General features: G+C 42.6%; 2 protein-coding genes across 6 annotated transcripts in view; one reads left to right on the top strand and one right to left on the bottom strand.

Moving 5' to 3' along the window:
- Positions 1-1,206, bottom strand: part of LOC139578508 (phospholipid-transporting ATPase IF-like) — a 61,955-nt gene extending 60,749 nt beyond the window's left edge. For all 4 annotated transcript variants that reach the window (XM_071406205.1, XM_071406204.1, XM_071406206.1 and 1 more), the window contains exon 1: positions 903-1,206. In XM_071406205.1, coding sequence (XP_071262306.1) covers positions 903-932 — 30 coding nt within the window. In that variant the 5' untranslated portion in view covers positions 933-1,206. The remainder of the gene's footprint in view (positions 1-902) is intronic.
- A 2,584-nt stretch (positions 1,207-3,790) lies between these two features.
- LOC139578486 (putative nuclease HARBI1) lies at positions 3,791-7,500 on the top strand. 2 transcript variants are annotated; one of them, XM_071406148.1, is made up of 10 exons: positions 3,791-4,175; positions 4,467-4,537; positions 4,625-4,801; positions 4,892-4,953; positions 5,036-5,122; positions 5,210-5,251; positions 5,320-5,493; positions 5,573-6,261; positions 6,543-6,654; positions 6,749-7,500. In XM_071406148.1, exons 1-8 carry the CDS (start codon positions 4,018-4,020, stop codon positions 5,630-5,632), a joined length of 831 nt encoding a protein of 276 aa, XP_071262249.1. In that variant the 5' UTR covers positions 3,791-4,017; the 3' UTR covers positions 5,633-6,261; positions 6,543-6,654; positions 6,749-7,500. The 2 variants fall into 2 exon arrangements, with proteins under 2 accessions (XP_071262249.1, XP_071262248.1); XM_071406147.1 differs by lacking the exons at positions 3,791-4,175; positions 4,467-4,537; positions 4,625-4,801; ... (2 more) ...; positions 5,210-5,251; positions 5,320-5,493 and adding an exon at positions 6,331-6,446 and having other exon boundaries at positions 5,500-6,261.
- The last annotated feature ends 12,989 nt before the right edge of the window (positions 7,501-20,489 follow it).

The raw sequence follows: 20,489 nt of genomic DNA on the forward strand, positions 1-20,489 counted from the left end.
GCCTACAGTATAAACACCTCAACTAAAGTCAAGAATCTGAACACCTCAACTCATGCCTCATTCCCTCATTCAATCACTGTTGTAATCCCGTCCCAACACTAAGTAGCCATCTCATTCCCCATAATATTGTAATATAAATATTTGTTATTCTTTAGGTAACAAAAGTGAAACACGCTTTGTCGTCTGTGTGGTCCGCACCTATACGTGGGTCTCACATCCTCATAATTTGTTAATATCCCACTAGCGTCTAATTGTCCAAATGCACGGCTGCGTTCACACTCTGTATTGCAATAGAATTTTCAAATGCCTTTGTCATTCCCAAACATTCTATGAATTTATGAATGCCCATAAGTGCTTGCGTGTCGAATGTACAAAACGTGTCATTCTTCCTGGGCTTGGGGTGTATTATGAACAGATTTAATAAGAGTTCATGTTGCTAAAATGCTGTCAGTTCCACTTTAAGATGAATACACTAATTGTAAGTAACATTAACTAACTCTCGATAACGTCTGCTAAATGACTCAAATGTAGCTAATTATAGTTAGCTAGTTTAGTATAACTAACTGGCCAACAGCTTAGCTCATCGTGCATAACAGAACAGCCAACTTGCTAGATAAATTTGAGTTACGTTAGAATGTATAAGTGAGCCCTGGTTGGATTAATGCAGTAGCTAGCTGCTAGCCCTGCTCATCTTTGGTAAATAAACAAGCCAGCTAGCTCAGCGGCGAATTTACACAGGCAGCCAGTTGGTCAATTCTTAACTCTTCAAAGCAACTAGGTAACTAAATAAAATAAAATCATGTGCATCAACGTCTTTCTCAATAGCAAAGTCTACTTGCTAGCGGATATTTCTAGCTAGTTAACGAGTATTTCTAGCTAGTTAACGAGGATACTTTACTTACCAGCTGTTGCCGTATCCACCGTAGTAGCATCCTTGCCAAATGTCATACAAAGTAGCCAGCAAGGTGGCTAGTTCGCTATTCCCGTAAACCCTTCCCAAACCATAAATATTTCCTTTTACAGGCAGGTCTTGTGTCCGTTACACAAAACATCCAGGCTGTGTGATTATGTGATCAAAGATGATCTCTACCATTACGTGGAAGTAATTATGTCCCTATTAATGTGACGGCTGCAAAGTCTGTCTCGTCCATAGAGAATGATAGAGGCCTCTAGTGGCCAAAAGTCCGCTTTGGCATGGGCAGCGCCATTAAGGGCTTCCACCATTGTTTTTTATATGTAGTCCACTGGGTGGGACTCCTGGTGACCCTGTTGGAGTCATATCCAACCGGTTCATCAGGAGTGATCAGCCAATTGTGAAGAACATTTAGTACTTCAAAATGTGACCCACCACCTTTATTGGGTCCTATATAGCAGCATTTGAAATGGTGTTTTTCACATTGGATAAAAGTAAACTCAGAACTAGAAAATTGTATATTAATGGGAAAGTAATTCTGCTTTGAAAGTTGCTAAAAGTTTGAGAAATTGGCCTGGGAATGTTTTGGTACACCTACTGGCGAGCTCTTTGTCTACACCCATTCAGCATCGTTCACACCCTCTTAAGCCTTAGCCCCACTAGTCTCTTTAAGGATTCACAGTGTAGTCAACAACCAAAGATTTCAAGACTAAGTGGTGATAGTAGTAAAAATACACTATCTAATCCTTGACCTATATCCTAATCTGACTTTGTTGCAGGCTATGTTCTTAACATTACAGTCTCTGGTAAACACACGCTATATCAAATAGAATCAAGGTTTACTTGTCATATGCACAGGATCGAGAAAGTGTAAACGGTATAGTTAAATTCTTACTTTCATAGTGAAGTCTTTTGTTTAGACATGTAGCTAGCTAGCCAAACAATGAACCATAATCCCAACTCTAACGCTGTGTTGAAAACAACTGGGAACTCGGGGGGGAAAATGGCTCCGACTGGGGGGAAAAATGTACTTGAATGGTCATCCAACTCAGAATTCCAACTCGGGGAAACGTTCTAGAGCTCTGACGTTCTGATCTGAAGATCAATGACGTCATGATTTGACTTTGCATTTTTCCAAGTTCCCAGTTGTTTTCAATGCTGCAATACTACCATGCATGAATCTGCAAGTAGCTAAAGCTAAACAACTAGGTTACATTTTAGCTAGCAACGCAGATGGCTTTCTGAGACTAGACAGATCATACACAATGTTAGCTTGCGAACCAGCTAGTCATTTGCGTTGCTAGCTGTCTAATGTTGAACCTAGTTGTTTAGCTTTAGCTACCTGCAGAGTCATGCATGGTAGTATTGCAGCGTTGGCAACAATTTGCTTTAACTTGCAATGAAAATTACTTTCTGACAAAATTAGAAACGTATATCTGAAAATGTTGCTAGACGTTTACCCGTCCGTATACATGGATGAACACTTCTCCCTCTGTCATCGATGCCATGGTTGCCCTTAGTTTGAAGATGTAATCCGGAGACAGGTTTTTTTATACAACAGCCTTTTGTTCTCTTTTGAAATCTCTCCGCATTTGGCAATCATCTCTCTGCTTCCACCGGGCATTCCACTGATTTAAAAACTCGGTCAACTTCATTCATAACGACACTGTTTCTTTTTCGCCACTGTTATCAGAAGACTACAATCTCTGGTTCAATTAAAATATTTTTACCTAAATCTGGGATTTAATCATTGTCTGATTCATTTTCAGAATCGGAGTCAGCATGGCACGATCATCCTCAAAGTACAGCAAAACTTTTTCAGTTCCTCATATCTTAAAAAAAAAAAGCAGTGGTAGAAAGGATTATCCACACATACTGAGCAGCTCATGTTATAGACTGATACTAACCCGCACTCCTTTCTTGGCATGTCCAGCCCATCCATTTGCTAATCAAATCATGGCTAGCGATAAGGTTCCTGTATTTTTCCCTGGCTAAATCAAATAGCCTTGTACCTTAACAATTGTATTTGTATTAACGTGGGGGAAAATTTCAAATGCCTCTCCTGTGAAGTAGTGATGTGCAACATAGACCTAGCTTCTTGAAACAGGTCACACATGCTGTCAAACGCTAATATGGCACAGATGCAAAGATAAGTCCTCTGTCTATCTCTATGGTCTTGCGTCTACTGTCCCACATCCTTTGTGGACCCCAGGAAGAGTAGCTGCTGCATGTGTGGAATGCGGTTTAGATCTTTGCGTGTCAAAAAGGATACATGTCAAAACGCTTGTTGACCAATCATGATCTGTATATGACTGCACGTCACAATACTTTTTTTACATCGTCTTTACACATTTATTACACTAGCACTCATATTTCATGTCAGTGATGCAATGTGCTGGTAAAGTTGTTGCACAACTGCCATTGCCGCACAAGGGAGATGCACACTTCCTAGCAAAATGACCTCATCTGTTGCATTAGCGATAGTTATGCCCCACGTTCACATGCTAGTCAGAACTAGGAAACTCAAAAATGTACGACTTGCTAACTGGTTGTAGTTGTACATGTGCCGAGTTGAACGAATGAGCAAATAGAACGTTTCCTAGTTCAGACTAGCATGTGAATGCAAATGCCGCGTTAAAAACAACAGGGATCTCGGGAATCTGACTTCAAACTACAGTTTGTTCGGGACGACTGGCAACTCTGTGGGGCGTTTAGAACTTTCTGACCTTAAGATCAATGATGTCATGATTTGACCTCGTTTATTTCCAGAGTTCCCAGTTGTCTTGAAAGCACCATAACTGTCTAGCTAGGTGTCATCATCTAAAGAACCCCTAATTTTGTAAGACAGTTTTTGTATTTGATTGAAGATTGTTAGACCTGGGGCCTGTTGCACAAAAGTAGAATTAAGACATCCGGGATAAATGACTCAGCTGAGCTCAATGAAGCCAAAACATGTGCGTCCAGGCTTAATTGGTTGCACAAAGACCAAGCCAGGATGAGCAGACACGGATTCATTAAGCCAGGTGAAACCAATCCTGGATAGGTGCGCGCTCACGGCTCACTCAAATAGACCCCGCCACAGATCACAGATTAACTGATTTACCATGGCAACTAGAGCCGCGTACTTTTCCCCGTCGGAAGCACAAATCCTCATGGAGGCATACGAGGAGGTAAAAGATATAATTAAGAAGAAAGGCAACACCGCCACAGTGATAAAGCAAAGAGAAAAAGCGTGGCAAAGTATTGCAGACCGCCTGAATGCGTAAATAGTGCACAATTACACACTCACCGCTCCGCTGAAACATCACAATTACAATTCAAATATTTAATTCACATCTCCAAAAATGCAGTTGTACTGTAATTATGAAACGGTTAAATTTTTAATTGAAATGCACTGCAGATATGAGTGAAATTGTGTAAAGTAACTCCATCACACTGTATAAAGCTATGATACATTTTTTGATATTTTTACTGAAAACAAGACAAAAATACCAAGTAATTTTTTGCAGTGTGACTCCATTAAATGTGTGTGTGTGTGTGTGTGTGTGTGTAGATTAAACATGAACGGGCCAAAACGGACATGGCAGCAGGTCAAAATCAAATACAAGAACATTCTGCAGAATGGTATGGTCCCTGACTAATATTTAACAAAGCACAAGCATATATTGTACCCAGAAGGTGCCTGCTCACACATTGTCTGTACTGTTTTAGCAGTGAAAAAGAATACCCACAGACAAGGCACGGGTGGTGGGTCACCAAAGGCTGACCTTACCCCAGCAGAGGACATGGCCTTGGAGCTAAATAAAGGCAGGCCCGTCTTAGAGGGGATCCCTGGGGGGAAAGAGACGAGCATAGGTTCCTCCCAAGATGCCACCCGCTTCATTCAAGGTATGTCCTTCCATCTCTACATGGGATACAACCACATTCATATTGAATCAATTTGGACTGTCTGACTTTGGTTTACCTATTGCCTTGCAGTGTCTGGCAGCACTGTGTTCCTGTTAGAGCCACCAGCACAAGCACCAGACGATGCTGATCCAGTGAGTACTCCATCAAAGGCATACTGTAGGCCTGGCATGTCTTGTCTACTAGCTTCAATATGAATCCGATTAAATGTGATAGGGTGAAGGCCCCAGTGCAGCAGCAACAGCACATGATGGAGACGATGATGAGGAGGAGACCATCTCTCTGGATTCCAGAAGGCATGAGGTATCATGTTAAGACTGTGAAAGTACTATTTACTCTACAATGGTGAGGAGTCCTCATCAAAATCAAAAAATCTAATTTCTTTTACAGGACCCAGATGCTATACAGTGGGAAAACCAGCCTGGCAACATAGTGCGTATTAATAAAAGGACACCACATCCTGCCAAATTCCAGCTGCGCTAATTGTATTGTGTTCACAGAGCTCACAAGCTATCAGAAAGTTGTATGGCAACCACCTCCGGCGCCAAATAGAACTGGCAGACATAGACATTCAGTACAAGAAGAAAAAGATGGAAAATCTTGCACTGGAGTCCGAAATAAAAAAGAGGACAATTAGGAAACTGGACCTTGAAATAAAAAAACTTGAGAGGGAGGTGAGATATGCCTTCAATGTACACTGTATGCTAACTGTAACACAAATGTATTAATCATTATTTTTCTTTCCTCCCCCAGCTCCAAGAAGATGACACAGCTCAAAATAAAAATTTGGTATATTCTCGTAAAGTCAAGTGAGCCATGACATATGAGCTCTTATTGTGAGCACACAGGACGGTGGCATCTTTCTAAGGTTTTTTTTATTTTCCCAGCAATCAGTACAACCAAGTCATCGTTATAAGGCATCGCCCTCTTTTGCCCACCCCCCCAGCACCAGGTGTGGCCACTAGCCTATATGAAGACCCAAAATTGTGTGTTCCTTTCTGCTCTGACAATGGCATGCCCATTCGTGCGAGATGTGGTGGATGAAGAAGCACTTGTGCTGAGGAGAGCCTTCAGGCGAGAAAGGGTCTTCAGGGACCGGTTGGACCCACTGGCCTTCCCTGATGACCATCTATATGAAAGATACAGGTTTTCTGCAGATGGCATCAGGTATCTATGCAGACTACTGGGTCCCAGGATTAAGCACCGCACTGCACGGAGCCATGCACTGAGTGTGGAGCAAATGGTTTGTGTGGCCTTGCACTTTTTTGCTAGTGGAGCCTTCCTGTACTCAGTGGGGGATGCAGAACAGCTGAACAAGGCCACAATTTGCCGCACAATAAGGAGTGTGTGTCTGGCTATCAAAGCATTAGCAGATGTCTTCATCTCCTTCCCTGGCCACAGAAGACTCTGTGACATCAAAGAGGAGTTCTATAGGATTGCAGGTAAGAGGATCTACAAATTACAGGACAACTGTTAACACATAGTAGGATACTCATTACTTTGTGTGACAGGTTTCCCCAATGTCATTGGTGCAGTGGACTGCACACACATAAGGATAAAAGCCCCCTCAGGTGCCCATGAGGCCGATTTTGTGAATAGGAAATCCTTTCACAGCATTAATGTTCAGGTGAACATAACTTTTTGATATTGTCCATTGACGAACACTCTGCATTGCCAGTGATGTGCATTGATTGGTGTAATATTCCTCATCTTATGATTTCAGATGGTCTGCAATGCTGACTGTGTGATCAGCAATGTTGTGGCAAAATGGCCTGGCTCAGTCCATGACTCCAGAATCTTTCGGGCCTCTGAAATCTATCAGTGCCTATCACAAGGTAAGCCACACAACCCCTATTTATAACCATCATGGCTGTGTCAAGAATATCACTGTGTTTATGAGGTAGTAATGATGAGATTTTGTGTTGACAGGTGAATTCTCTGGTGTGTTGCTGGGAGACAGGGGGTATGGCTGCCAGCCTTTTCTCCTGACACCTTTCACAGACCCCCAGGAAGCACAGCAGGCCTACAACCATGCCCATGCCAGGACCAGGGCCAGAGTTGAAATGACCTTTGGCCTCCTGAAGGCACGCTTTCACTGCCTTCACAAATTAAGGGTCAGCCCTGTTAGGGCATGTGATATTACTGTGGCTTGTGCTGTCCTCCACAATGTGGCCTGCCTGAGGAAGGAGAGGGCCCCCAGAGTGCCACCAGCCATGGACTGGGACAATCCGGCAATCTTCCCTGATGACGACAGTGGTCGGCTGCTGAGGGACCAATATGTGTTGAATTATTTTAGTTAGTATGTGTGCTTTCAATTTTGGTTAAATATGTCCTGCGGTGGCAGAGGAATTTGGGTTTTTTTGGGTTCGTTTTTTGACGAATTTGGCCTCTTATGATGTTTGTGCGTTATACTGTGTGTAATACAAGGCTGCAGGGAGGCTACTGCATCCATTCATTTGTCTGTTCAGTTGATGTGTATGGATTTGTCCTGCATTTATTTTAGTGTGCAGACATGCAGGGTGTGTTATATACAGACCTTTGAATGTGTATGTATCATTTTGTATAATATGCTTGGATTCTGTGCTTTCCATCTTGTAGAGTCACTGTGACTTCAGTTTCGAAAGGAGCTGATGGTTTACCTGCTTTGTTTTGTCCTTATTCAATAAAGGAACATAATGTTACACATTGTGTTTTTATATTCATATGGAATGTGTATTTGTTTATATGACAGAGTACTAGGGCCACACTGAAGAAAAAGGATAAAGTCATAAATTTATGAGGCTGGTTCTTTCTGCAGAAAAGCTACATATTGTTTTTACAGTTTTGATACTTATGACAATGTGATACTTAATATTCTGGCACATCAGCATGTCTTTGTTTATGAAACCATACTGAAGTACAATTTCACGAAATGCCCCACATCTGTCATTTTAACAACTGTCCTCCTTTAAAACAACTGGTTACAATATTATGACTTGTGTTTTTTTCCCCTCTGTGGCCCTAATATTCTATCATTTTATATATAGCCTTATAGTCTATGGGAAACTGTAAATTATCTAATGATAGCAACATCATCTAAAAATCATTTTTTATCCAAAATCATTGAAATTAATGATCACAAACGTTTAAATAATAACAGTGGGTCTAGTTATATGTGATAACAATGTATAGTGAGCAGTGAAATAACTATTGGTTTCCATTTGTGGTGACTGCTGACTGACATTAGGGATGAGATTAAATAGATCCTGGAATTTAGCCTGGTCTGGAGCAGGCTAGCTCCACAGAATAAATCTCCATGGTAATTTATACCATAACATATCCTCCTGCCCCCTATCCATCTTTAGTGCAACCGGATTACGGATCAATTGAGCCAGGATCACCAAGATATCCTGGCTTAATCCCTTATCCTAGTTTTGTGCAACAGGCCCCAGGTCTGGTCAAGCCATGCTTATAAGTGTATCTCGGGGCAACAGGGCTAGGTAGCTGGGAAGCTTATTGCTAAGAATATAAAATTATTGCAGTTTCTGGTCATTGTTTTCAGGCTGGTTCCATTGACGCTAGCTAGGTAACTAGCTAGCCACCCCAGAAGTTGCTAAAACATCGGAATCAAAGCTATTTGTGAGTGACTTTGTTATTCTGCAAACTGAAGTCAACATAGTAGGTAGACCGCTTTACATCCAGTTAACAAGCTGTTATCACTGTTGACAAAATACTTGATTATTATTCTGTATTTTGACCGGCCCGGTTCCACAAGGGGGCTTAGCCCTATTATTCACTTGTGCCCCGCAGTATTAGTTTTGTCACTATATAAAAAAAAAAAAAAAAAAAAAATGTAATGATTGAGTGAGAGGTTGCCACAAAATGTGTATCTCCACTGCTCTGTCAGCACAATGGACAGAGCGTGCTACGGTATGTGTAAGGGGGCTGGGGAAAGCAACCCATATAGAAAAGTAATATATTGCAATATACAGTGGAAAGTATTCAGACCCTTGACGTTTTCCACATTTTGTTATGTTACAGCCTTATTCTAAAATGGATTAAATGTAAAAAAAATCTTTAGTGAAAAGTTTTTGGACATTTTTGCAAATGCATTAAAATATAACTGATTTACATAGGTGTTGACACTTTGCTATTAGACTTGAAATTGTGCCCAGGTGCATCCTGTTTCCAGTGATCATCCTTGAGGGGAGCGTGTAACTGGTCAGGCACCGTGTTATGCAGAGATGCGCACGGTGTCTCCAGTTCGCATTCTTAGCCCGGTGCGCTCTATTCCAGCTCCTCGTGTTTACCGGGATAGAATGGGCATCCAGCCAGGACATATTGAGCCAGCTCTATGTTCTGGATCTCCAATGCATCTCCACGGTCCATTGTGTCCTGTTCCTCCTCCCCACACTCGCCCTGAAGTGTGTGTCCTCAGCCCGGTACCACCAGTTCCAGCACCAGGCCTCCAGTGCGCCTCCAGGGTCCAGTACGCCCTGTTCCTGCTCTGGAGCCTCCAGAGACGTTCTCCAGTCCGGAGCCTCCAGCGACGCCCTCCAGTCCGGAGCCTCCAGCGACGTCCGGCAGCCGCCAGCGACGCCAGAGTTGCCCGGCAGGCAGCGACGCCAGAGTCGCCCGGCAGGCAGCGACGCCAGAGTCGCCCTCCTGTCCGGCAGCCGCCAGCGACGGTCCCCAGTCCGGGGCCTCCAGCGACGGTCCCCAGCCCAGAACATCCGGCGATGATCCACGCAGTGAGGGTCCCCAGCCCGGGGCCTGTGGCGAGGATCCACAGTCCAGAGCCTCCGGCGACGATCCACGGGTCAGTGCTACAATTGAGGACACCGAGGGTAGATGCCCACCCGGACCCTCCCCTATAAGTTCAGGTTTGCGGTCGGGAGTCCGCACCTTTGGGGGGGGTACTGTCATGCCCTGACCTTAGTATTCTATGTTTTCTGTATTATTTTGGTCAGGTCAGGGTGTGACGAGGGTGGATATGATTGTTTGTATTGTCTAGGGGTTTTGTATGTCTAGGTGTGTGTGTGTGTGTGTGTGGTCTAGGCATATGTAGGTCTATGGTGGCCTAGATTGGATCCTATTTAGGTTGCCATTTTCCAGTTTGGTTTGTGGGTTATTGTCTATGTGATGTTGCATGTCTGCACTCATTGTTTATAGCGGTCATGTTCGTTTTGTATTAGTTTGTTCAGTATATTTCTTTATTTAAAGAAGTATGTATTATAATCACGCTGCGCCTTGGTCTCCTCTCTGACGTTCGTGACACACAGAGCATTTGAAATGCACTGCACTGTGGAAAGAGAAACAAGTTTGAAGTGCTATACTGAGATCTTGTTAATGATGGGCAGCTGGCAAGAAATCCCATGTATGTGTCAGCAATTGTGGACATTATTGAGTTCCTTGTTTCAAACCAGCAACCACTGAGGGGGACATTGAACGTGACAAATGTGTTTAGTCTGCACAGAAGAAGTATGCTACACCCAAGGAAAGCTCAACTAATCCAATTGGCATTTGAGGGGGATCTATAAGAAGATTTCGGGAGAATGGAATTGTCAATTACTCAAGTTCTACAGAGCATCAAGGATGCTCCAACTCCTTCTGAAAAGCTGTTTGGTTTTTATCAAAATCTTGCTTTAGTGTGTAGGGCACTGTCCATGTTGACAGAACTCAGCAGAGATTTTGTGCGAATTGAACTTCTGTTTATTGTGGTATAGCATTATATGAATAGAATTCAATATAATTCCAATGCAACAATCCAAATGACGGTGAGCCTATTGGTTTTCGTGGTTTTAAATGAAACTGTATGTTTTAGAAACATGTTTATGGTAGGCTGGCATTACTAAAAAAATTTACGTGGGTTAAATTTGTGTATTGTGCCAAATCACAACATGTTGTTTACGCGGGCCTATATGCCTATTTATTTGGTAAGACAGCTGTTCATGGCTGCATCTTACTGTATTAGGCTATTTGGATCTCCATTCGCCTCTTGTTTACTGCGTTTGTTTACGCTTAATGTAACTAGCCTAAATATAGGTTGTATAATGCCTTTATCGAGGTGATATTTTGTTTCCTAGGCCAACTACTTGTGTGTTCTGTTCGCATTCCTTTGGTCGCATTCGCAGTTGTCAGTATTGTAAGCCAAACTGCTAGTCAGTATTTTTGTTTGCATGCATGAATAACTAGGCTACTTACTACTTTCAGAATTTTTTGTTTGCATTATTGGTGAGATGCACATATGCCACACATGTCAGATGGATGGATTATCTTGGCAAAGGAGGAATGCTCACTAACAGGGATGTAAACAAATTAGTGCACAAAATTGGAGAGAAATAAGCTTTTTGTGAGTATGGACAATTTCTGGGATCTTTTATTTCAGCTCATGAAACATGGGTCCAACACTTTACATGTTGCATTTTATATTTTTGTTCAGTGTATCTTGTAGCCTATATTCATTACCAAAACAGCCTTGGTTTACTGTGTAGGATGCTGACACAGTGCAGCGGAGATTTTGTGCCAACCTGTCACTTCAAAAGCATTCAATGTTCTCGAAGTCTCTGCATTTTAACTTAGTTTATTTTTGGTATTGTGTGATATAAGCATAATTCCAATGCAAGAAATCCCAATTGATTTTGACTCTAGGATGAATGAGGTGTAACTACTTGGGATATGTCCGGCTGGCAAGAAGGCAGCAGGATCATCATCCTTTCTCCCCTGCCTCTGGGATGGTTGCATGGCAGGGAGAATGTTGGACAAGCCTACCTAGCTATCATTTTTGATCCTGCTCTTATTTCAAGTACTCAGATGTTTTCCCATTGGTCGTACAAATAATGGTGTATTATGACCAGCTTGTTTGCAGTGTTTTATTTTTAAACAAAATTGACAGCCCTACTGACCCTAGTGGTAGCGCTTGGCTTGCTCTTGGAAATTCAGCATACACAACATTCTCAAATATAATTTTGTTATTTTACACGTCAAATTAAAACCTTATTTTGCACGTAGCTAACTGGGATCCTAGTAAATTAACTTTCTCCCCAGCTACATCCCTGTCGTGACTAGATTCAATGCTGCTAAAGATGAGATTTACCATAGAAATACCATGATAGTTTGGACCAAAGATTTTTATAACTATCTGTGTTTGGACGTTTTTGAAGCTAGACAGCAACTTGCCGTTTTTCGTTGCTATGGCAATAGCTACCTCGAGGTAGGTTAGTTTAGTAGTAAGCTAGCTAGAGTCCCTCCGCGATTACAAAAAATATTATTTTAAAACATACAATTTGTTTCGTCATCTTTGATGACAGCTAGCTAGGATTTATATGGATGTGACATGACAATTAGCTAACCTCACTGCCCTCAGGATGCACAACGACAAGCTGATGCGAATGACTAATGCACCGGTGTTGTGTCGGTACTTTCATCAAATAAATAATACACAATATTATTTTGTGGTAAACTATAACCAGTCACAAAGTCATAATTATGGCTTAACCCTGCCTATTTCTAAAATGTATCTCATTAAAATCTGCTTTAAACCTAACCTTAACCGTATGCCTAACCTTAAATTACGACAAATCTATTTAGTCAATACAGGACTAAGATTGAATCATACTATACCAGCTCTGACGCTCGTCGGATGTGGCAGGGCTTGCAAAGTATTCTAGACTACAAAGAGAAGCACAGCCGCGAGCTGTCCAGTGACACAAGCCTACCAGACGAGCTAAATTACTTCTAAGCTCGCTTCGAGGCAAGCAACACTGAAGCATGCATGAGAGCATCAACTGTTCCGGATGACTGTGCGATCACGCTCTCCGTAGCCGATGTGAGTAAGACCTTTAAACAGATCAACATTCACAAGGCCGTATCTAATCAATTTTTTTACTTAACCAACAATTGTTTTTCTTAACTGCATTGATAAGGGCTTGTAAGTAAGCATGTGACAAATAAAATTTGATTTGATTTCTGGCTGTGGAATCTGACGTTGTGGTATCTAGCTGAAACCGCAATCCGTGGCCACAGGGTATCCCCTGTATAACACAGCCACAAAGTCAAAATTGGCTACAAAAAAATAGGGTTAGGCATAAGGTTAGCAGTGTAAATTTAAGGTTAGAGTTCAGGTTTAAAATCTGATTTTAAGAAAATAATGTGTAGAACTGGGCGGGTTTAGCCGTAAAAAAAGAACAAATTAAATGTGCAAGAAACTCAAGAACAGAGGGGTTTGCTTTAGCCGGCCTATCAACTGGGATTAAAGTCGGCGCCGATTGGGAACAATGTCGTACAGAATGGAGACCCGAGCTAGCTACAACCAGAGGACAAGAAGAATAAAGAGTTCCGGAGTGTAGGAATATGGAAGGTGGATGGACAAACTTGAATCTGGTCCGATGGTGGCAGGTATTGTAATGGCGGCAGCTGATGCAATGTTTGACTTTGTTGACGTGAGTGAAGTTGGTAATTATGACTGGACGACGGTAATAAAGAAGAATGGAGCTAAAACTAAAGTTGGAAATGAACAGCAGTTTCTGGTTGGAGTACGCTCCATGAATAAGCATGTTTATTTGGGAGACCCGTTATGAAGATGGTGAAGGACGAATTGGGAAAAGTGGAGTCGGTCAGGGTGACCAAGAGCGGTATGATAGTGATTTCATGTGTATCGAAAGAGCAAAAAGAGAAAGCTCTATAAACATTCAACTTATGAAGTGTAGAGTTATGATTTTCAGAGTAGGGCACCGAGGAAATGTGTCATCTCTGGCGTCTCGCTGGATAGAGGCTTCTTTTTATTGAGACAACATGACGGGAATAGTTGGGTCATGTCGATTAACCCATACAGTGAATGGAAAGGAGGAAAGACATTTCTGTACTATTGATGTTTGGTAAAAAGTCTCTCCCGACCCATGTAACGATATGTGGTCTGAGCGTATGTACAAAAACCGCTACACTGTCATAAATGTAAAACGTTGGCCAAGTGTCAAGTATTTGCAGATGGAATATCAGTGTTGAAGAGTCTGAGGATGCACGATGCTGCAACTGTGATGGGAATCATGTTCCAGAGTTCACTGTTAGGTTGAAGGAGGTCAAAGTAGTGAGGATCAGGGCTGCCGAGCAGGTCTCCTATACGGAGGCAGTAAAAATTAAGAGAGTAGATGATGCTATGGCAGTGGATGAGTAGCAGCCTGTTGATGTTGTTCATCAGACGAAATACTAAGGGTGAAGGTTAATTTTTTTTTTTTTTTTTAAATACATTCATTGTGCTGGTGATTAATTGTACAGGACAAACAAATAAATTAAGACACTGGATATCACCGTGAAAGCAGCAAAAAGGTTATTGGATCTTCAGGACTTCACGGCTGAAACATTGCAGGGAATACTGTCGGAAGATACTCCCCCTCTCAGGCTTCAGAGCCTGTGTAGGGATCTGAGTTGACATTTGAAACTGAATGAAGGAATACATACTGAGTATGTTTTTCACCCTTTCCTTTTTTTTTTTGTGTTAAAGTTTCTCAGTTTTCACCCCACCCAGTAGGTGGCAGCAATACACCTTTTAGAGTCTGCCAATAAAAATTCAAAGAAGTAGAAGAAGCGCTCAATAGCTGCCTAATGCAATATGGTATCCAACGGAAAACATGCAGACAGCGAATGAAAGTAGGAAATTGATCAGCAAATGAAAGTCTATTGTGCACGCGCAATGCGAGCAGTACAACATGCACCCTAGAGTTGGACAATAAAGATCACTTGCCAGTTCTGCAGGCTGATCCTCAGGCATATAACGTCACCCACTCCTAGCCAATACAGTCCATACAAAGCGGAGTGGACCAACCAAAATGCCATGAATCTGTTTCCAACCAATGCATCCACACGTTTTGCACTCTACAATCCTTAACGAATAAGTCTCCTCTTCTGTTTGTCTCTGACAATGACTTTGACATCTATCTCACTAAAACATGGCACAGAGAGGGTGACTTTTACCATTTTAAAGAAGCGAATATACTGAACAAACGCAACATGTAAAGTGTTGGTCCCATGCACAAAGTTTATTTCTCTACAATTTTGTGCACAAATTTGTTTACACCCCAGTTAGTGAGCATTTCTCCTTTTCCAAGATAATCCTTCCAATTGATAGGTGTGGCATATCAAGAAGCTGATTAAACAGCAAGATTATTACCGAGTTGCACCTTGTGCTGGGGACAATAAAATGCCACTCTAAAAGACCACAGATATCTCAAGTTTTGAGGGGAATGTGTAATTTGGCATGTTGACTGCAGGAATGTCCACCAGAGCTGTTGCCAGAGAATGTAATGTTCATTTCTCTACCATAAGCCACCTCCAACGTCGTTTTAGAGAATTGGGCAGTACGTCCAACCGGCCTCACAACCGCAGACCACGTGTAACCATGCCAGCCCAGGATCTCCACATCCGGCTTCGGGATTGTCTGAGAACAGCCACCCGGGCAGCTGATGAAACAGGAGTATTTCTGTCTGTAATAAAGCCCTTTTTCTCAGGAAAAACTCATTCTGATTGGCTGGGCCTGGCTCCCCAGTGAGTGACTCATACTTTTATATATTTGACTCAAATATCAAAAGTGAGTGAAAGCTTAAAGATAATTTGCTTTTACTGTAGATTAATACATTATTATTACTATAACAGAATATTACACTATTTTCTTCAAATTGCAAAGGTCTAGGCACTTTCCTCCATATACAGTTGTGGCCAAATGTTTCGAGAATGACACACATATTAATTTTCACAAAGTCTGCTGCCTCAGTTTGTTTGATGGCAATTTGTATATACTCCAAAATGTTATGAAGAGTGATCAGATGAATTGCAATTAATTGCAAAGTTCCTCTTTGCCATGCAAATTAACTGAATCCCCAAACAACATTTCCACTGTATTTCAGCCCTGCCACAAAAGGACCAGCTGACATCATGTCAGTGATTCTCTCGTTAACACAGGTGTGAGTGTTGACGAGGGCAAGGCTCGAGATCACTCTGTCATGCTGATTGAGTTCGAATAACAGACTGGAAGCTTCAAAAGGAGGGTGGTGCTTGGAATCATTGTTCTTCCTCTGTCAACCATGGTTACCTGCAAGGAAACACGTGCCATCATCATTGCTTTGCACAAAAAGGGCTTCACAGGCAAGGATGTTGCTGCCAGTAAGATTGCACCTAAATCAACCATTTATCGCATCATCAAGAACTTCAAGGAGAGCGGTTCAATTGTTGTGAAGAAGGCTTCAGGGCGCCCAAGAAAGTCCAGCAAGCGCCAGGACCGTCTCCTAAAGTTGATTCAGCTGCGGGATCCGGGCACCACCAGTACAGAGCTTGCTCAGGAATGGCAGCAGGCAGGTGTGAGTGCATCTGCACGCACAGTGAGGCGAAGACTTTTGGAAGATGGCCTGGTGTAAAGAAGGGCAGCAAAGAAGCCACTTCTCTCCAGGAAAAACATCAGGGACAGACTGATATTCTGCAAAAGGTACAGGGATTGGACTGATGAGGACTGGGGCAGTCATTTTCTCTGATGAATCCCCTTTCCGATTGTTTGGGACATCCGGAAAAAAGCTTGTCCGGAGAAGACAAGGTGAGCGCTACCATCAGTCCTGTGTCATGCCAACAGTAAAGCATCCTGAGACCAGTCATGTGTGGGGTTGCTTCTCAGCCAAGGCAGTGGGCTCACTCTCACAATGCTGCCTAAGAACACAGCCATGAATAAAGAATGGTACCAACTCAACTTCTCCCAACCATCCAGGAACAGTTTGGTGATGAACAATGCCTTTTCCAGCATGGAGCACCTTGCCATAAGGCAAAAGTGATAACTAAGTGGCTCGGGGAACAAAACATCGATATTTTTGGTCCAGGGCCAGGAAACTCCCTAGACCTTTAATCCCATTGAGAACTTGTGGTCAATCCTCGAGTCGGGTGGACAAACAAAACCCCACAAATTCTGTCAAACTCCAAGCATTGATTATGCAAGAATGGGCTGCCATCAGTCAGGATGTGGCCCAGAAGTTAATTGACAGCATGCCAGGGCAGATTGCAGAGGTCTTGAAAAAGAAGGGTCAACACTGCAAATATTGACTCTTTGCATTAACTTCATGTAATTGTCAATAAAAGCCTTTGACACGTATGAAATGCTTGTAATTATACTTCAGTATTCGATAGTAACATCTGACAAAGACACTGAAGAAGCAAACTTTGTGGAAATTAGTATTTGTGTCATTCTCAACCTTTGGCCACGACTGTATGGTAACAAATAGTGTGTTATTGATGAAGCAGCAATAATATTTTGTATAAAAAAATTACTGATGTAGACCACCTAAAACTGAAAGCATATTTACAAGGAAATTGTTTCATTAAAGTGTTGTATAACAGTTTTCAGAGCAGTGTATGACAATAATTACTCAAGTACCATTTCCATAATTATATCATTCTCCCACATGATTACCCTAATGCAGCACCTGTCTAACAGATAAAGTAAGTCTATGTTGGTTTTACAGTACACTTACACTACCTCAGATAAACATGCATAAAATAAAACATGCTTGTTATTAAGACCAACATCTGAATCATTGTATTCTGTGTTCTTCCTCCTGTAGTGAAGCATGGTTGTGAGGTCCTGATAAAATGGCCCTGTTCAATAGTCTTGAGGAGCTCTACATGTTTGTGTAAGTGGATTTAATTATCACTCGCTACATGAAGCACAGACAATTTGTGCACTAACACTCGCACTTTCCTCCTGGAGAAATCCCAAAGCACAGACGCAGGTGAGAATCACACACTACGTCTGATTGATGTGATACTTTATCTTCTCACTAGAGCGCAGTATTTGCTTAGAAATAAATCCTTCCCAACTAAGGAAATCTGATGACAAAATTGTGCACCCATTGCCTTGTTCATACAGGTAGATATCAATGCATGTTCGTGAGCTCAGACAGAAAATCTATTGAGTAGGCCTGATTTCAATCTCTTTCCTTTCATGGAAATGACAGTCAGATTTATTGGGGTCTTTCATTCAGTTCTTTGAGGTCCAACGCATCATCATGATAAGATGGACACAAGACTTGGTGGGTGGTATGAAAAGCCCTCCTTCCTGTTTCTGTAATTTTTAACTGAATGAAGATCAGTATCTGTGCTGTGAGCCTGTGGCGAAACCTTTGTCAAAGATGATAAAAAGAGACACGGAGGAAAGAGAAGTACATTGGTCATTTTAGTGTCATTGAAAATGGTTTTCTATGTATGGTGAATCTTAATGCCATTTATTCACCTTTTTGAACACAAAGACAGGATCTTATATTAATAAAACTCTATTCACTGTTTCTAAAGCCTTTAAGCTTTTGTAAGCTAATTTAGCATAGTTCTTTCATGGAGTACTATTTAAATGAATGACTATTGAATCCATCAATATGGATGTAGTCCTATCATTTATTACACTAGCACTCATATTTCATGTCAGTGATGCAATGTGCTGGTAAAGTTGTTGCACAACTGCCATTGCCGCACAAGGGAGATGCACACTTCCTAGCAAAATGACCTCATCTGTTGCATTAGCGATAGTTATGCCCCACGTTCACATGCTAGTCAGAACTAGGAAACTCAAAAATGTACGACTTGCTAACTGGTTGTAGTTGTACATGTGCCGAGTTGAACGAATGAGCAAATAGAACGTTTCCTAGTTCAGACTAGCATGTGAATGCAAATGCCGCGTTAAAAACAACAGGGATCTCGGGAATCTGACTTCAAACTACAGTTTGTTCGGGACGACTGGCAACTCTGTGGGGCGTTTAGAACTTTCTGACCTTAAGATCAATGATGTCATGATTTGACCTCGTTTATTTCCAGAGTTCCCAGTTGTCTTGAAAGCACCATAACTGTCTAGCTAGGTGTCATCATCTAAAGAACCCCTAATTTTGTAAGACAGTTTTTGTATTTGATTGAAGATTGTTAGACCTGGTCTGGTCAAGCCATGCTTATAAGTGTATCTCGGGGCAACAGGGCTAGGTAGCTGGGAAGCTTATTGCTAAGAATATAAAATTATTGCAGTTTCTGGTCATTGTTTTCAGGCTGGTTCCATTGACGCTAGCTAGGTAACTAGCTAGCCACCCCAGAAGTTGCTAAAACATCGGAATCAAAGCTATTTGTGAGTGACTTTGTTATTCTGCAAACTGAAGTCAACATAGTAGGTAGACCGCTTTACATCCAGTTAACAAGCTGTTATCACTGTTGACAAAATACTTGATTATTATTCTGTATTTTGACCGGCCCGGTTCCACAAGGGGGCTTAGCCCTATTATTCACTTGTGCCCCGCAGTATTAGTTTTGTCACTATATTTAAAAAAAATAAAAAATAAAATGTAATGATTGAGTGAGAGGTTGCCACAAAATGTGTATCTCCACTGCTCTGTCAGCACAATGGACAGAGCGTGCTACGGTATGTGTAAGGGGGCTGGGGAAAGCAACCCATATAGAAAAGTAATATATTGCAATATACAGTGGAAAGTATTCAGACCCTTGACGTTTTCCACATTTTGTTATGTTACAGCCTTATTCTAAAATGGATTAAATGTAAAAAAAATCTTTAGTGAAAAGTTTTTGGACATTTTTGCAAATGCATTAAAATATAACTGATTTACATAGGTGTTGACACTTTGCTATTAGACTTGAAATTGTGCCCAGGTGCATCCTGTTTCCAGTGATCATCCTTGAGGGGAGCGTGTAACTGGTCAGGCACCGTGTTATGCAGAGATGCGCACGGTGTCTCCAGTTCGCATTCTTAGCCCGGTGCGCTCTATTCCAGCTCCTCGTGTTTACCGGGATAGAATGGGCATCCAGCCAGGACATATTGAGCCAGCTCTATGTTCTGGATCTCCAATGCATCTCCACGGTCCATTGTGTCCTGTTCCTCCTCCCCACACTCGCCCTGAAGTGTGTGTCCTCAGCCCGGTACCACCAGTTCCAGCACCAGGCCTCCAGTGCGCCTCCAGGGTCCAGTACGCCCTGTTCCTGCTCTGGAGCCTCCAGAGACGTTCTCCAGTCCGGAGCCTCCAGCGACGCCCTCCAGTCCGGAGCCTCCAGCGACGTCCGGCAGCCGCCAGCGACGCCAGAGTTGCCCGGCAGGCAGCGACGCCAGAGTCGCCCGGCAGGCAGCGACGCCAGAGTCGCCCTCCTGTCCGGCAGCCGCCAGCGACGGTCCCCAGTCCGGGGCCTCCAGCGACGGTCCCCAGCCCAGAACATCCGGCGATGATCCACGCAGTGAGGGTCCCCAGCCCGGGGCCTGTGGCGAGGATCCACAGTCCAGAGCCTCCGGCGACGATCCACGGGTCAGTGCTACAATTGAGGACACCGAGGGTAGATGCCCACCCGGACCCTCCCCTATAAGTTCAGGTTTGCGGTCGGGAGTCCGCACCTTTGGGGGGGGTACTGTCATGCCCTGACCTTAGTATTCTATGTTTTCTGTATTATTTTGGTCAGGTCAGGGTGTGACGAGGGTGGATATGATTGTTTGTATTGTCTAGGGGTTTTGTATGTCTAGGTGTGTGTGTGTGTGTGTGTGTGTGTGTGGTCTAGGCATATGTAGGTCTATGGTGGCCTAGATTGGATCCTATTTAGGTTGCCATTTTCCAGTTTGGTTTGTGGGTTATTGTCTATGTGATGTTGCATGTCTGCACTCATTGTTTATAGCGGTCATGTTCGTTTT

The sequence above is a fragment of the Salvelinus alpinus genome, chromosome 6 (assembly GCF_045679555.1).
Source record: "Salvelinus alpinus chromosome 6, SLU_Salpinus.1, whole genome shotgun sequence".
In the NCBI taxonomy this organism is placed as follows: domain Eukaryota; kingdom Metazoa; phylum Chordata; class Actinopteri; order Salmoniformes; family Salmonidae; genus Salvelinus; species Salvelinus alpinus.

What these genes read in the sequence shown, in the direction of transcription:
- LOC139578486 (XM_071406147.1), top strand. Translation starts at nt 5,790, where the DNA reads ATGAAGACCCAAAATTGTGTGTTCCTTTCTGCTCTGACAATGGCATGC. An exon ending in TTCACAGCATTAATGTTCAG is followed by an intron (nt 6,447 to 6,542) that starts GTGAACATAACT and finishes TTATGATTTCAG; the next exon opens with ATGGTCTGCAATGCTGACTG. An exon ending in CTATCAGTGCCTATCACAAG is followed by an intron (nt 6,655 to 6,748) that starts GTAAGCCACACA and finishes TTGTGTTGACAG; the next exon opens with GTGAATTCTCTGGTGTGTTG.